Source organism: Leptosomus discolor, chromosome 6 (genome assembly GCF_034619465.1).
Source record: "Leptosomus discolor isolate bLepDis1 chromosome 6, bLepDis1.hap2, whole genome shotgun sequence".
Lineage (NCBI taxonomy): Eukaryota > Metazoa > Chordata > Aves > Leptosomiformes > Leptosomidae > Leptosomus > Leptosomus discolor.
This window is the reverse complement of record NC_141396.1, coordinates 61934380-61951136: the sequence shown is the minus strand read 5'-3', so window position 1 is coordinate 61951136 and position 16757 is coordinate 61934380. Positions and strand designations below refer to the sequence as shown.

The 16757-nt window shown below is 39.5% G+C and overlaps 1 protein-coding gene across 3 annotated transcripts in view; it reads left to right on the top strand.

The window, feature by feature from the left end:
• The window catches only part of CTDSPL (CTD small phosphatase like), a 79629-nt gene extending 63689 nt beyond the window's left edge, over window positions 1-15940 (top strand). For all 3 annotated transcript variants that reach the window (XM_009951612.2, XM_009951604.2, XM_009951597.2), the window contains 4 exons: window positions 3701-3757; window positions 10988-11080; window positions 12704-12889; window positions 14801-15940. In XM_009951612.2, the coding sequence (XP_009949914.1) occupies window positions 3701-3757; window positions 10988-11080; window positions 12704-12889; window positions 14801-14926 (462 nt within the window). In that variant the 3' untranslated portion in view covers window positions 14927-15940. The remainder of the gene's footprint in view (window positions 1-3700; window positions 3758-10987; window positions 11081-12703; window positions 12890-14800) is intronic.
• Window positions 15941-16757: the final 817 nt, after the last annotated feature.

Genomic DNA, 16757 nt, shown 5'->3' with positions numbered 1-16757 from the left:
GGCTCATTTTAATCATCCCGTTTATTCAAATGAGATTTAATGGGTATTTAAATGGTGTTAAATAGCTATTTAAGAAAAATCAAAAGATTATTCTACTTAGTCATGAACACTGAATAATGTTTTGTGTTAGGAAAAGAAAAACGGTCCTTTTTTGTATGAAGTAAATAGCGTTAGGCAAATGTTGGAGTTTCTGCAGTGTTCTTACGGCTACGATGGCATTCTCTGGATATGAAGCCCTGGGATGGGAGTGTGTAAGAGAAACCCAAGTGCTGGAGGAAACGGCTGTACGTGTTTGGTGGCTGGCACTGTCCAGGGGTGCCGTTGGGATTTTGTTTCATGAGGAGAAATACTTCAGCTGAAGTAAGGCTGTTGCGGTCATCAAAAGTAACGATGGATTCCCGGAAGAGCAGGGGTTTGAACAGCTATGTGCACACTGCTCTGCCTGAATAATCAGGTTACTTTTGCAGTTTCTTTTAGTTATATTTTATTTTTTTAACTAAAACATGTCTGCTCTACCCAGGCAGGTCCCCACTTAAAAGCTCTAAAAGCATACATAAATTTGTGATTTTTTGGTACAAAAGGCTTTATTTAAAACACATGATATTTTAGAATTCATAATTCTGTTATGAAATAGGCTTCACGTTTCAAATGCAGATAATTTTTTTTGACACAACCAGAGAGGCAGAGGATTTAAAGTGCTCTTTTATGAAAGCAGCAACATCTGAAGGAGGGTAATTCTTGTCTTTTTATGCCCCTGCATATTTTTGAAGCTTTAAGGAGGTACTGGTCTTTCATGTTAAGTGCATATTAAAGGAATAAAGTTTGGGGTGCTTTGGCAAGAGTAAAAAAGGAGTAGATAGACATTATAGTTATCATTCCCATCATAAAACAATAATAGAAGTAAAAATCGTAAATTACTAAATCAAGGAGATGTAAACACGGTTTTGTATAAAATGAATTAAACCACATGCAAGTCTGGAATGTAGTCATATTCAAAACTGGCTGTGAAACACTTTTAGAACATTTAAAACTCTGAAGCTTTTTATTAAATAGAAACGGTTCCAACTGAAGTAAAGATTTTCAATGGAAATATATTGTCTTCTTTCACGCTCTGTCTCTGTGGTTCCCACTCGAGACACGTACGTGCTTCGCGTGTGCAACCCCAGAAACCATTTTATCCAGCAAATTGTTGCAGACTTTTCTCCTGTCTTACCACCATGATGAAGCACAGAACCCCAGTCCGTGGTGTCTTCCTTATCACTTGTGCCGACAAGAAAGCTACCTAGAATCACAGAATCATTTTGGTTGTAAAAGACCTTTAAGATCATCAGGTCCAAGCATTATCCTAACACTGCCAAGCCCACCACTAAACCATGTCCCTGAGCACCACGTCTGTACATCTTTTGAACACCTCCAGGGATGGTGACTCCACCACCTCCCTGGGCAGCCTGTCCCAATGTCTAGCCACTCTTTCAGTACAGAAATTTTTCCTAATATCCGATCTAAATCTCCCCTATCTAAGGTCCAAGTGGGGGAAGCAAATCTGTAGTTAGTTTGGTTAGCGTTACAAAGTCTAAGGGTGAGTTTTATTTGTTAGCAAAAATTAAATTTTCTAAACAGATTGTGTTTTTCTCACATCTGGTTGTGTTTCTCCTGTTAAAACTACAGCTGTTACTAAACTTTCTTATCAGTGGGCTTCAGAACCTTAGCAACTTGCAGTGACCTATTCTTTTTCTGCTGCTACAGAATGTTACCTTGCTTAGGGGAGTCATGCATACATAAATTCAAGTGCGTGCAAGTCTCTTCAAAGTATGCACAGAGCTGGCACCCACTTGAAAACTGGTGGCTGAGTCTTATTGGCAGTTCATTTGGGTTTCTTTTAAGGTGAAGCTTCAGAACATTTTTCTGTGCCTGTTCTGTGGCTGTTGGAGATGCTGCAGAGTATCTTCTCTGAGGGGCTTCATGCGAGTAACAGATGGGAGCCTCCCCTCTGTCTTTTTCAGAAGCAGAAAGGGGGATATATCTTGGAAGTTGCTTGATGTCCGCTAAAAAAATAGTCTAGATTGTATCTGTGGGTATTGGAGGAATTCTTTAGATCATACTAGCGCAGCAGTGATCAGCAGGATGGAGTTTTCCGCTGCTCTGGAGGTTTGGTTGCTAATACTGGTTGGTCAGGATGAGTAGATTCAGCGCAGCTTCTCTTTTGCCCTCTGACACAGCACTTGCAGATGTCAGGTCAAACCATCTTCCTTATTACTTTGCTGCTGAGAGAGGGCGTTGCCCTCTATAAATTCGTGCTGTCGTTTTGCTCTCATCGCAGGAAGGTCATTTGACAGTGGAATTAGAATCTCGTTTTTCCAGGGAATGGGATCAAAGTGATGCTATCAAGTTAACACTGCAGGATTCTTTTTTTCTTACCATTTTTCGCGGAGCACCTGTTTAGGCTCACCAGTTTGTGATCTGCTTCTCAGTGTCTCTACCTTGGCTGCTGCTCTGCTTTCTTGGCACCCCCTTGCCTGCCCCATGCCCCCTACCCCCCAAATGGGTTTGAAATTTCTAGTCCCACAGATTCTTCAGGGACACCTCCTTGGTGGCACTTGAGATCAGTCTATTGCCTGATCCAGAAAGCCAGGTGGGAAAGTCTTTACAAGTCTAATAAAGCTGAGTGAAGATGTTTTCCAGCCGTAGCTTAGTAATGCCATACCAGTCACCAGCCAGACTACTCCCAGCCTTCATTTTAGGCTCTTATCCATGAAGCATATTGTCTGTTAATGAGTCGTGTTAGAACTATATTGGGCAGCTCTGTGTCTCTGCCGTTTCCAAGCTGCAGGTCATGGAATGAGTTACAAACTTCAGCTGGGCATGTTTACATGATGTTTTTTATCACGGGCGTAGTGCATGAGCCGTACCGAAGGATTCTGCCAAGCCTGGTGTCCATTTGAACTAGCAAACGTCATTAGCATGTGTTCCCCAGCTACCACTACGGTCTAGCCAAGATTGGACTGTGTACTCTTAACTCTCTGCAAAGACACTTTTTTTGCTTTCCAAAGTAATTTCTCTTGACCAACAGTTCTTCACAGTAAATCTTAAGAAGTGAGTTTTATTTAACAGGCTAGAAAGGTGGATTCAAGGACTTGGACAGAGTGTGCCTGCTCTTCCCTTTTGAATTAAAATGTAGTTTTATGTGATTAATTTTATTGTTATAGTATGTTCTTGAGGTATCACATCTTGAGAATCATTTAACTATATGATTTAAGTCTTGTTGCAGCTCCTGATTCAAATATAACCATTAAGTATTACTTTTACCACTGTCTTTAATTACTTATTGATGACCCAGAGTAGAGTATGTGAAGCACATCGCTGAATTTCTTTGTCGTCATCCACACAGGCTTGATGAAAGAGTTATCCAAATAGGTATTTTTCCTGATAAACACACTCAGTGGTAGTGGGGTTATTCAAGCAGTAAAGCTTGAAGCCTAAAAATAGGAGAGGAGAGGGCAGTGCAGTATCTGGTGAATACAGCTCTGCAAGGCTTCTGACTTGTGCGTGCAAAGGACGCACACAGAGTGGATCTGTATAGTCAATAATGCTTACTGACTTGTTACTGAGAAACAAGCACTCTTCTCTTCTACACTTCGGAAATTTTCCCTCGAATGATCTTAATTTTAATGTTGATTTATTTCCTTGTCATTCTTTCTAGCCAATTAGCAATGCTGATTTCATCGTTCCTGTTGAAATCGATGGAACCATACATCAGGTAAGCACTGTTGGTCCTTTAGTGCTGTTCTAGTAGTGGAACTGTCCTCAGTGTCCTAGAGCGTTACCTTTCTCCATTTGCTGCTTTACATTTGACATTGTCCTTTTGTAAAATGCAAAACCTGTGTGCTCTGAAGTGTATCGTCCAGCCAGGCACCCCTGTTTGAGCAGGTATGTGGTTCTAACTACAAAGGCTCAATTTTAACTTTTCCAGTTCTCCAGAGTATTTTTCCCAGGACTTCAATACTTGACTCTCTGTCAATTTTAAAACGTTTTCAAACAGCATCTAAGGATGGGTTTCAAACATTGCTAGGCCCAGAAGAAACTACTTGAGTACTGCATTTTTCATTCCCTCCACAGACAATCAGGACATAAGTTGGCTTTACTGTCTGCTCGTAGTTCATATGGACAAAGCTCTATAGAACTGTTAAGGAAGAGCAGATATTTCTTCAGTTTTTGTGGTAATCTGTGTGTAAGTTCTCTCCCCTTTTCTTTCTGTAAGTAATTAAAGTTGCTCTGATAGGACTTTCTGTACACTTCAGCATCTTTAAAAGGGCCAGACAAAATTGCAAGGAGACTAATTTTTATGTCTCATTCTTTAAGAACTTCACTTAAGGCTCTGTGAAATGGTTTTTGGTAAATGCAAAATGCCCATAATTTGAAAATCAGTCCCCTTCATGTATCTTAGCTTGGTGTCTTTAATCAGTAGTCATTTCTGAAAACGTTGAGTGAAATAAATTACAGTGCCGTAAATTTTCCTCTTCAGACAGACATTAAAGTTCTTGCTGGAGACGGGTTATACTGGTTAATGTGAAGTTGAGCCTTTCTGATATATGAATCTTGCAAATTGTTTGAAATATCTTCTGTTGGTTGTCTAGGTTAAAGATAATGCAGTTATTGAGCTGCAAATCTTCCCTGGATGTGATTTAGTGGGGATTTTCAGTACTTTAATTTTTGAAATCTTCTCTTCTGTATCTGTTATTTTTACTTGGACAAATAGGTTCGTATTGTGATCCAGTTGATAGACGATAAAGTTAGTTCATAGTTTTGTTTGATTTCCTGTTACAAGAACTATCCATGTAATTGTCACTCTTGGAACAATTACTAAATATCAGTCAGTGGACTGAAACGTGTTCTGAAGTCATACTGCCTTGGCAGTTTTTGCACTGCCTGTTTTATGTAGACAAATGCAATATCTGTGGTACTTAAACCTGTAATGTTCCCCAGAGCTGAATGCTTAAAACACGTAAGTGATGTCTTGGGAGGTTTGTGTTGTGATATTGTTGGTCCTGATTTGATGTGGGCTTTGGTTGTGTTTGGTGCTGTAACACCAAATGCAGACATTTTCTCTCCTAAAACTTTCTAGAATGCTTTTGAAAGGAAATAAAATAGGTTGCCTGACAATTTTCGATGGCTTAGGATTGTGATCACTTGTCAAGATTATGTATTTACATTTTGAAACAAAACCCAAACAAAGACTATTTGGGTTTTACAGTCGAGCCCTTCAAAAGCCTGTTGCTTTTCCATTCTCCATTGCAAACTTTCAGATTCTTCACCAAATTTGATACAGATGACTGCGGCGGGGCCGGGGGGGAGGCAGGAACAAACCCAAAAACAACTGATCAAAGGGAGTGGATTTATCCATACCGTAAATGTGAACAGGAGGAAGGATGCTCTTGACACAGAAGGTCAAGTGAAATTAGTCTCTGACTGTACTTCACTGGAGACTGCCTGCATAATTATCAAGGAAGTTGCTTAATCACTTTGTATTTCAAGTTCTTAATCTCTAAAATAGGTAAATATCACAGTCACATCTGGGTCGTAGAAATAAAGTTAATTGTAAGGAATTTGTGATCCTCGAAATAAAGCTAATTAATACGGTATGCAGAATAGGCAAAGTCTTGGATTCCTGTGTTTGTAATACATCTGCAGGCAAAGTAACGTGCTGTCATCCAGCAATTATTATTTTAATTTTTTTTTTAACTGTGGTAATATAAAGGGTGAAAGCGGATGTTCTGGCTGAGTCTGATGTGCGTTAACACAGGGTGTCGAGCTTTGACAACCAGTTCCCACTTCAAACCTGTGATTTTTTATTCACTTGGAGCATAAACGAACTGGTAGTAACAGTTCATGTATCTACCAGAATTTGTCATCTTGTCTGTTTTCTTAAGCGGTTTATATAGTCAAAGATCAATCATTAGCACTGGGAAATACTTGCACCTGTTTAAAATACCATGGGATATGTGAAGTGTTGTGGAACCATACTGTCCGCAGTGGGTATTCCTACCTGCTTCACCAGTGAGCCTGGTACCTTACCAAGCAGGAGGTTGTCTGACAGAGTATTGTTGTACATGAACTCTGCCTTAGTCAGAACTCCATGGAAAAGAAATGGAGAACACTGTTTCAGAAGTGCCCATTCAGAAAGAAATATGAAATTATATGAGATTTTTCTGATCTCTTAGACCAAAAATACAAGTTGTGGCAAATTCAATTGCTGTGCCCTTGAGTTTTGAGACTGACTTATCCAACAAGTTTTCTTCATGGTAAATGTTGTAATTTTTTGTTGTGCAACAGATGTATTCAAAAAAGGCTGTCTTTATTTCGGGGAGTTTATTTTCCCTTGTGTCATTTATAATCCAAAGGTCAGAGAAACTGTTGTTCTTCTATAGGGACTGCAGTTCAAGTCATCATCTTGAAGGGTGCTTGGGTAAACCATCTTCCCTAGGTTAGAAAATAGCTTTTCTGAACACCCCTTGTCCCTCTCCTGTCTTTCTTTCTCTAGCTTAATTTATCTTGTCTTGGGAAAGGATTTATCGTTTTCTTTTACAAGGAAATAACTCATGTGCAGAGGTACCTCTCTCCTTCTGTTAGGGGTCTTTAGATGCCTGCAGAGACTATGCCCATCTATGGGGCAGCTAAAGTTACAGATGAATCCCAGGCTTTGTGTTGGAAATGATGGCACAGATAAAAAAGGGCAGTTCTAATGCAAGCTGCCGCTCTCCTGGCCAGTTTTCTCATTTCTCTCTGGTCCTCTGAATAAAAGGAAATCGGAGCTGGTCCCCTGCTCTCACGAATGATAAGTGAGAAACTGGGGGAAGTCCAGTGAAATGTGTTGCAGCCAAGAGTGCTCTTTAGAGGAAGTTTATTGAGGATGAAAGTAGTGGCTGGAGAAAAGGTGTTCAACCTGTTTTGTACCCTTGACATAACTTCTGCAAGAACACGTCTTCTCTTTTGGAGTGTGCTTCCCAATTAACAAGTGCAGAGCAATCACAACCCCCAGCCTAGGAACTGTGCATAAAATATAGCTTTAATCCCCAATAAATGAAGATTTATAGGGTATGGTCGTCCGTTGTCTTTTATCCAAATTGACTTGCAATGACTTTGTGCCCTACTGTCGGCATCGAAGGGTAAAGAGGGCTGCCAGGAAGAATTTGATTTGGTGTTACTTGGAATTTCATTCTTGAATGTAAATTGTTTCTTAAGTGAATAAAACTACATTTTAAGTATTGAGGGTTTTTTTTTCTTTTAATTCAGTTAACCATTGCGTATTTTCAGTTGTTCAAAGCTGAAGAAATGTTTGGCACGTATATTTTGAATGGCATGTACAGCATGTGTTTTATTGATGGAGGAAAAAGCTGTTTTAATGATAAACTTCCTTTCTATAAAGGACAAAATCTGTTGATTTTCTTACAGAAGGCTGTGGCCTGGTTCAAGTAATCCAGGATAGGCTGTATCCATTCTAGCTGGCCTATTCTTGGTTACTTGCACTGGGAGGCAACCACAACTGCGTGAACCAGAAGGATGAGGCTCAAGGATGCGTGTTGTTTTCTGCTCACTGTGAAGATGATGTCCCCAGCCCACAAAACAGGAGATTGCAGGAGCTTGAGTTGTCATGGGCAGATTTCTTTGTCATTACTTGAAGATTTTGTTATTGTAAAGCTGGTTTTGAAAGGCAATTCTTGGTGTCCTATTTAATTGATTAAAATTGAGCTGGGTTTCTCTTTTGGTTTACAAATACTGAGTCTTTTTAGGTTAAGACTGCTTTGAGGTATAGAAAATGTGTGTGGAAATACCGAATGCTTGGAAACAATTAAAGATAATTACTTGTGTTCTGCCATTAGCAGCTGTAAGTACAGAATCCTGTGAAAACATGCCTAGTGCCTGGTTTGTGCCTTAACATTTTAAGAATAGGGTTCATTTTAAATTAAAAAAAAGAATACTCTATTCCTCTAAATTCTTACTGTGATAAGGAAGAAATTAGTGAGCATGCAATACAGAAGAACTGGAGGGTGGTTTTTTTAATGCCCTGAAGAGAATATATAAATCTCAGAAAAATGCCAGGAGCCAGTTAGTCTAGAGACTTAAACTGAAGACATCAGGCAACGGAGGAAAAAGCCAAGCCACAAATAACCATGCAGCATTGAGATTCAAGTCCAGCCACTAACAAAGTAAAGGGGAAAAAATTCCAAATGAGGAGGAAGAGGAGAAAAGAGCTGCACTGTCAGCTGAAGAAAGCTTTTTATGTGAAGTAAGCCAAAGAGATTTTGTAGCCCAGGATACCAGTGCACTTGCAGTTGCTTCCAGGATCTAAGTAGGACTTCTCAAAAGAACTTCAAGGAGAATAACCATCCAGAGTACTAAGATATGCTGTTCTGCAAAAAAAAAAAAGTGTTGTTAAGAAAGAATGAGTGAAGGAACTGGGACTTTTTAGAGAGAATTAAGTGCAAAATTTGGTGAGACTTCATCCTAAGAGATCAGATTTATTATTAATAAGGCATTTAACACGAGAAGGGAATCTGTTGGCCAGAGCCCAGTAGGCAAGATTTAAGGCAGAACAGCAAGAGAAACTCAAGTACAGGAGGTTGAGGGTGCTCTGTGGTGCATCAGGAGATCTAAACTGCAGAAAGGAGACAATACAATCGAAAATGGTGTGTACTTACAGACCTACAAGTTGCCAGAACAGAGCGTATTGCAAATACTTGCTTTTATAAGCCCAGTTGTGTCTGCAAGCCGATGGTTAAGGAACTCTCAGTCTGTAGCTACTGGGTTGATTTACTGGATGCTCTCTTTATGGGGGAGGTGGGTTATGTTGCAAGCACAAAGTTCATATCCTTGGCTTGGAGTTTGTAATTACATTCCAAGTGGAAATACTTCACCGACAGAGGCATAGATAGGGATGGAGAGCGAAGGGGAGACTTCTCTTGCTGTGAATGTAAACACTAGATTTTAAAAGGGAAACTAATACTAGGTTCCAGCACCAATAATGACTTTGGGGTGTCCCTTTTGTGCCCTCAAAAATAAGTGTAGGAGTATAATTTAAGGCTAAAGAGTTAAGAACTTCTTAGGAACTGTGGAGTTAAGGAATAACCTGCATCCTGCTGTCTTTCCTCTTGTAACTGGCACGTTGGAGAGTCTCTTTCTGGGTACCCAAGCGCAGAGGGACTGCAACTGTCTTTCTGCCTGTGTCTTTAAAAATGTGAAGATATACTTTGGAAAGGAAAGACTACAGAACAACTTCAGGTAGTAAGATTTAAGTGAAAAATTAATTGCATTGTTATAGGAGAGGAAATTACTTGGTTTATGCCTAGTGAAATACAGGAAACTTTGCTGTAGTTATCTGGAAAGAGAGCAGTGTTGAAGTACATCTGTTAACTGTCTTTAATTCATAAAATGTCACATTTATTTAATTGATTGGTTAAGTGCTGCTGTGGCTGTTTAAAAAAAAAAAAAGAAATAAATCTGGGTTATAAATTGTTATCTATATCAAAGTTTGATTGTACTGTTTGAATTTGAGGGGCCAGAAATAGTTTAGTTAAACTTCCTAGGAATACCTTAAAGCAGATCATTCCTTCATGGTATGAGCTAAAGTAAAATGGAAAAGTAATTAACATTTCTGCTTTGGTCATTAAGGTACCGCTCCATCATGTATGTTTTAATGAAACTTTGCTTTCAGATGCAGGTTTTCAATTTCAAGTCCCTGTTGCACAACCTCTTCTTCTTCTTTTGCTAAAGGCTTTAATTGTTACAATTCAGTTCAAGCTGGCATTTCCATGTTTTTCTCCTTCAGGCTTTTTCTCTGGGTGCCTTATGTTTTGTACCTCTTTATTAATATGAATCTAGTAGAATACATACAATTAATCTAGTTCTACATATCAAAGAATGAAATTCCTTAACTTGCATCAGTCTTGCAATTCTTCCTGAATTCAGTTATATGCCAGACTTCTCCACTTGAAATTTCCAGTATTAAGGGTTATTTGCCAAACGAAGAAGATAAAACGCTGCCAGTGTTTTCTCTCAAACTTTTAATCTAAGTGCAAACAAGATGGAAAAATATTTTTCAAGCAGACTCCCCTCTTCAGCTTCCCAGTATATTGTGAACTACTTGTAAGCTTTCTGAGCAGCAGTTATTTTATCTTCGTATTTTCTGTGAACGCAAATCATCTTCCTTGCTCTGAAAAGAGAGGCAAGGAGACTCTAAGATCTGTTAATCAGGTTGTTGACAGTAGGCAGCTAAGCTTGCCTGTGTGGGTTGTCAGTACAAAAAGGTAATACAGCGTTGCTGAAACCAAGCTGCTGAAGAGGAGAGAGATGCCGAGTATTTACCCTCTTTGTGGCAAGGTCACAGTAGAAGACTTTGTAGGCTTTACCACTGAATTTTGAAAGCAGCATTTGCTAGACTTTGTGCATTTTTGGCCACAGCTCTCTGCAGAGCCGGATGACTGATAACCATCCGTAGTGAGATATGGTACGTAGCCATTAGAATTTAAAAACCGAAAGAACTAGCCACAGGAAGAAAACAGTTCCCTGTTGTGCAATTCCTGTCATCACAGAGGTTTCATCAGATTTATTCCTTCTGTAAAGCTCTTCAGGACTGAAGACACCAGCACCAAAATTGTTTCGGTTGAGAGATCTGAATCCTCGCTTCTTGAGAAGCCCTACTGTCTCTCTTTGTCTTTAATGAGATTTTTTCAAGAAGCATCACTCCAGATGATGCACAGTATTCGCGATTGCATAATCAGCATGGGTCTTGGCAGCCCGTGCATTCAAATTTTCTCATTATTGGATGTCTACTTTTATCTTCTATACTTTTTTTTTCCCCTTTCAGCATTTCATTTGAGCTGCTTCCATATTAACTTTTGTTTCTTCAAGTGTTAGGATTACAAGAGTGTTTTGGGGTGTTTTTTTCCCTTTCCTTTTTACCATCTGACCTAAATAGTCATTATCATTCCAGGTTTATGTATTGAAACGACCACATGTGGATGAGTTTCTTCAGAGGATGGGAGAGCTCTTTGAATGTGTACTCTTCACAGCCAGTCTAGCCAAGGTTTGTTCCTCCCTTCATCTCATTAGACCTTACGGTGCTGCTCAGCGGACTTTTGGTTGGGTTTTCTATGGATAATTATTTCCACAGTTGGTACTATCTTAATTTTTCCCCTTCTTTTCTGCTTCTTTGTCTGACAGTGTGTACTTTGTCTGCTAGTGTGTGGGTAAGTGTTTCCATGGTAACACCATCACATATGGGCTTGTCTCATAATGTAGCCTCCATGCATTGCTCATAATGCCAATATGAAAGGCTTACAAGTTACCATGGTTATAGTGAGAAATTAGAACAAATAGCGTGTGAGTAAAGCAGTATATGAAAGCGGGGCATGAAATAGCGTACAGTGTATTTAACACTATCTACATGATCAACCAGTGATTCAGAAATTTACTGCGTCTGAAAATTGGGAACACGTTTTTGTTCTGTCAAGGTGCAATTGCAATCTGGAGTTGGAGAATCAGACATTTTGTAAAGCTTGAAACATCAACAGGAATATTTTGTGCCCTCTGGTCCCCAGTAGCAGTAGTACCTCGATGGTAGTTTTGTGGTAGACATTACAATAGTAGGTATCTTAAATTCTTCACTTCTTTCAATGTGTTGTATTTGTGGTGTCTTGTTTGTAAAATTCTATTGATTCTTTGTAGATAATACTGTGGCATAGTAAGCTTTTACTCTGATCTAGTGTAGGGATGGTGGAAGGGGACGGGGCCCTGTTTGATCTACTATAGTGCCACCTTATCAGAGGATCCTTCCCTGTGCTCTGTTTTGCCATGTTCTGTCCGATCACCTTGTGAACATCCTAAAAGACGGAACAGTTTCACACTAGATGTCTCGCAGTTTTCGTAGGCAAAAGGTGATTGATTTCAACATCAATTTTGTTTCTCAGTTTAAAATACAGGGAAATGGTAACTCCTGTCCTGCAAAAATAAGTTACAACCATCATTTTCAAGGACGTGGTTATTTCTTGTTCTGTTTTATTTGGATACTATATCAATTTTGGATTCTAAGCTGTGCCTCACTTAAAAGTATCATTTTAGATATAAAATGAGAATTTCCCAGTATTGTACATGGACACTTTTCCTAATAACATCTTTCACTGAGCTCTTACGGCCCAATTATGCAATTTGGTAATCTTAAGGTTCTTACTGACCCAGTCACTCCAAGGGCATCATTTGAAAAAGCTACGTCAAGCTCAGATGGGTCCGTTGCCGTTTGTCTTCAGAGACACGTGGAAATGAATTGGCTGTGGAAATGGCTTCATATAGGTTTTCTGTTAGCATTGGCTGGTTTTAAGGTAATGTTAGGTGAGATATCTGGATCCGTCAACTTAGAGTCACCCTAGGAGTTACCTCGGAGTTGGCCCTAAGTAAGAATAAAACCTAATTGATAAATCACAGAAAACACTAGAGTGCAAGTTAGCCTTCCATAGAAAGATAACTGTGTTACTTCTGCATTATCTGTTAATCACTTCAGGCTTGCAGGCATGTAAGTTAATTAACAGGGAGCAGGGAAGAAAATGAACGGGCATTTTACCTGAAATGATTTTGTATCCCCTCTTGGTATAGTTCTGTGAATTAGCCTGATCTGCACATTGCTAACTTCGTGTTTCTAACTTCTGTTTTTAAGTATGCAGACCCAGTAGCCGACTTACTGGATCGCTGGGGTGTGTTCAGGGCAAGGCTCTTTAGAGAATCCTGTGTTTTCCACCGAGGAAATTATGTGAAGGATCTGAGTCGACTGGGACGTGAGCTGAGTAAAGTTATTATAGTAGATAATTCTCCTGCATCTTACATCTTCCATCCTGAAAATGCAGTAAGTATTCTTAGTATTCAGAGTACTCAAGCGTAACTTCATCTTTTTGGTCCTTGCCTAGACTTTCTGGTTCAGAAAAAGCCTTTCAGAATGCTAACTGTATTGGTTTCTGTATTTTCTTAGACTGCAGGTAGGTTCTGGTGTTCACTGCCAAATCGTGAAGGACTAGGGCAAACTGATCTTGACAGCATGTCATAGTCGCGACTGTTCATCTGCTTTCAGTTTCAGCTTTTGGCGTGAAGTCCATCAGTTTTGAGAAATACCAAGTGGTGTAGAACCTGCGTAACTAACGTAGCTCTAAAAAGCAAAGCTGCCCTCCAGCATTGTTTTTGTTCTGTGGAGTGATGATTACAGAAAGGATGGTTTCCTTGAACTGCTTTTGATACTCCTTTTTTTTTTTTTTCTTTTCATTGTGTGAATGAAAATATTTTATTAGACAAGATAATTAATGCTTTATGGGTTGCTATCTGAGTTCTGTATTTGTGGCTAAGGGGAAGAAAAAAAATCAAGATCCTGTTGTGTTGTTACACTTCTCCTTTTAAGTATTTTTGTGATAACTCGCTTCGTGATTAGGAATGTTAGTCAACAAGTTCATGAAGTTTTTGGAATAAGGATAAAAGGCAGACAACAGTACTTGAAGGGAGAACGATTAGGAGCCATGTGCATTTTCACTGTGTTTTGTATCGGCTCTGGAAGCTGTGAGGGAGTGGTCTGGCACTTGCTCCATCCATTGCTGCAATCGGTACAAATGCTCACGTCTGTTCTGTAGCTGCCAGCATAGTGAGCTGGAACTCCCCTTAGATCTACTGACTTTTAAACAACCAGGCTGTGCAATGTTTTCTTTGATGTGTGTAGGCTGCCTTTTTTGTGAACTGTTAAAATGAATGTTTAGGAAATTTTTTATCAGGAACGCTGTTTTGCATGGTCCTGCCTCTCTGGGACAGCACTTTTTTTTTTTTTTTTTTTAACACGAGCTATTTATCTTGCAGCAATCAGCTTTTCAATTCAGATCTCAGTACTGCGATGCCCAAAGTGATGGGGTGAAAACATTTTTCTGGTTGGTGCCACACATGGTTTAAAGTTGCTATTTATAATCACCAGGAGCTGTAGCTCTAATCTATGTTCATGGTTAAAATTAAAAACCTGATCCAGATCATTATTTGGTATCTCGGAATTCGGTGCCAAGAAAATAATGAGCTGTAGAAATTTGGGAGATGAAATTAAGGGCCCTGTCAGAGTGGTTTAATCATGTATAGAAAAGTGCTGCAAGCTAACTGATATTCGAGTCTCTGCAGAAACCAGAGCTTGTAACAAGATCCAAGATAGTCTTTAAAAGACCTCAGTGTACTGCTGTAGTGAAGATACTCCTTCCCCAAACCCAGCCCACATATTTAAGAAGTGTTATTATATGCTTTATTTTCTGAACCCACTCTCAAGGTCTTACATTTTTATCAGAGAACTGTTCTGTACTCGCTGGTTAAATATTTCCTCCACGGCCTCATGCCAGAAGGGGTTGTTGCCGCATGCCTATGCTTGGTGACTCACACTGATAATACTTGGAGGGGAAGAAAGGACTTGCCTGTAAATAAAGTGTCGGTACAGCTTCATAACCAGTATCTTCTTCCAGTCTATTCTGAATATCAAGGAGGCAGAGCAAATTGAGCTGTCCCGAGCTGGGTCGTGCAGGTTACCTGGACATGTTGGGGAAGGTCAGCTGTTCTACAGGTGGATTGGGGGTTGATGTTGCGTACTAGAAAACGTGGACTTGAACCTGGTACTGCGCTTGAATGCTAAAGACTCACAAGTTGCCTTACTGGGATGGCGATGGGTGTTACAGGACAACTGTGTAGGCAGAACTCCCCTGTTACTCCCATCGTGAAGCCTTAGGAGTTGTTGGTTGCTTTGTTTCAGGTGCCTGTGCAGTCCTGGTTCGATGACATGACCGACACAGAGCTGCTAGATCTTATTCCTTTCTTTGAAGGACTAAGCAAAGAGGAAGAAGTTTACAGTATGCTTCATAAACTCTGCAACAGGTAGCCCTTAACTTTGACTGACTTCTGCTACTAGATTGCAGTTGCTAGAGGCTGTCTCCATCTTTTTCAGCTCTTTCAAATGTAAGCTTTGGGGAGGTCACCCCTGTCAGAAGTGCTACTCTTGATCTTCCTGTTACATTGGACACGAAGGACAATCATGAGTGATGCTATTAAGCCTTCAGAAGCCTGACTCCTAAGGTCATGTGTTCAGACTACTTTTTTAAAGGAAAAAAGAAAAAAAAAAAAAAAAGAAGCTATTTTAAATGGGACTCTTTTAATGAATTTCATAAATGGACATCTTTTACTGGATCAGCTTTTCTTAAAACATGCCAAAAAAGAAGCTTGTATTTCAGCAGTTGAATTTCTCTCCCTTTCTTCCCCTCCCACTATGCAGACAATTTTACCCCCCTGCTTAGAGCAGTTGACCTGACTCTGAATTTTTTCTTACAGAATGAAGTGCCTTTTTGAATGTTATTTTAAGATAAAAATTCATTTTTGTATAAGACGTATTTCCAGACATCTTTTAGTCTTGTATTGTCTAAATGCTTTAAAAGGAAAAAGGAAAAATTTTATAGAGCACTGTAATATATAACAAAGGAAAAAGTTGAAACAAAGATGCTGGGTTCCTGTCTCCACAATGACATTGAGTTGTATTACATTTTGTCATGCTCAGAAGGTTTAAGCGTTTGTGGGAGGGGTGATTTGGGTTAGTTACATGGTTGTTTCACTGATACGATTTTGGGCACAGTTTTGAACATATCTGCAGTTGTTTGAGTATTAGGGAGTGATGGAATTGAGAAAATAAGGTGGCTAATCGATCTAAAGCACCTTTTACTCTAGACAGGTGAAGTTCTATTGTCTCTGCTTACGCACAACTGCCATGCCTCTCGTTTCCTGGAAAACCGTTATCTTGGGAGAATGGGGAGGAGATCTATTTATTAGTTTAAGATTCTTTTCTTAAAAAAGCCCATCTGGGTAAGCTGGATCTGTATTGAGCTGTTTGGAGTACTTTTTTCTTTTAAATGCTGCTACTGTATACTCACCAAATGGAGTTGACCATCGGCTGTTATACTGTTTTTGCCACTGTGCCTGTGCTATGAAACATTTTCAGTAAGCTGCAAACTTGGGCAATAAATAAAATGCAGGCTTCATAACCCACCCTATGTATTAATCCGATGGTATCTGATACACCAGAGAACTCTGTTAAAGGTGACCTGTAAAGGATTCTCTTTTTTTTTTTTTTTTTTCCCCGATTGGGATGAAGCCCTCCCCTTTCTTTGATATACAGAAATGCAAAATACATTTTTCCCACATCTCTGATTTGTATTTCTTCTTCCCCAAGGTGTAAGGTACAGATTGGGAGCTTTATCAAGTCTTGCTAGAAAGGCAGAAGCTACTAGCCTAGACTAAAATTGGTTTTCTGGCTTTGCAGTTGAGTAAGTCACATCTCTGAATCTGGGAACCTGCTTAGCATCTTCTGTAGTGTCACAGGTACCCTTTCAAAAGAATAACTTGGAAGTATTTTAAGCCTTTGAAGAGCAAGGCACACCTTTTTTTTGTTTGTTTTTTTTGCTTTCCCTTTCCAGCGTCACCTTTTAATTATCATCTGCACCAGAAATGTACAAACACAAAAATCGCAGCTATGTTTGGCTGTCACCAGAGAAGACTCAATGGAGTAGTTGGTGCTTCTAATTAGCCGAGGGCTAAATTCTGAATAGTAAATCCCCTTTGCCTTCTCTATTTTTCTCAAAAAGTCTTAACGACTTGGAAAAAAAATTTTGCGATGGACTTGGATTGTCATCCTTGTCTCACGCGTTGGTGAAGCAGCTTAACAA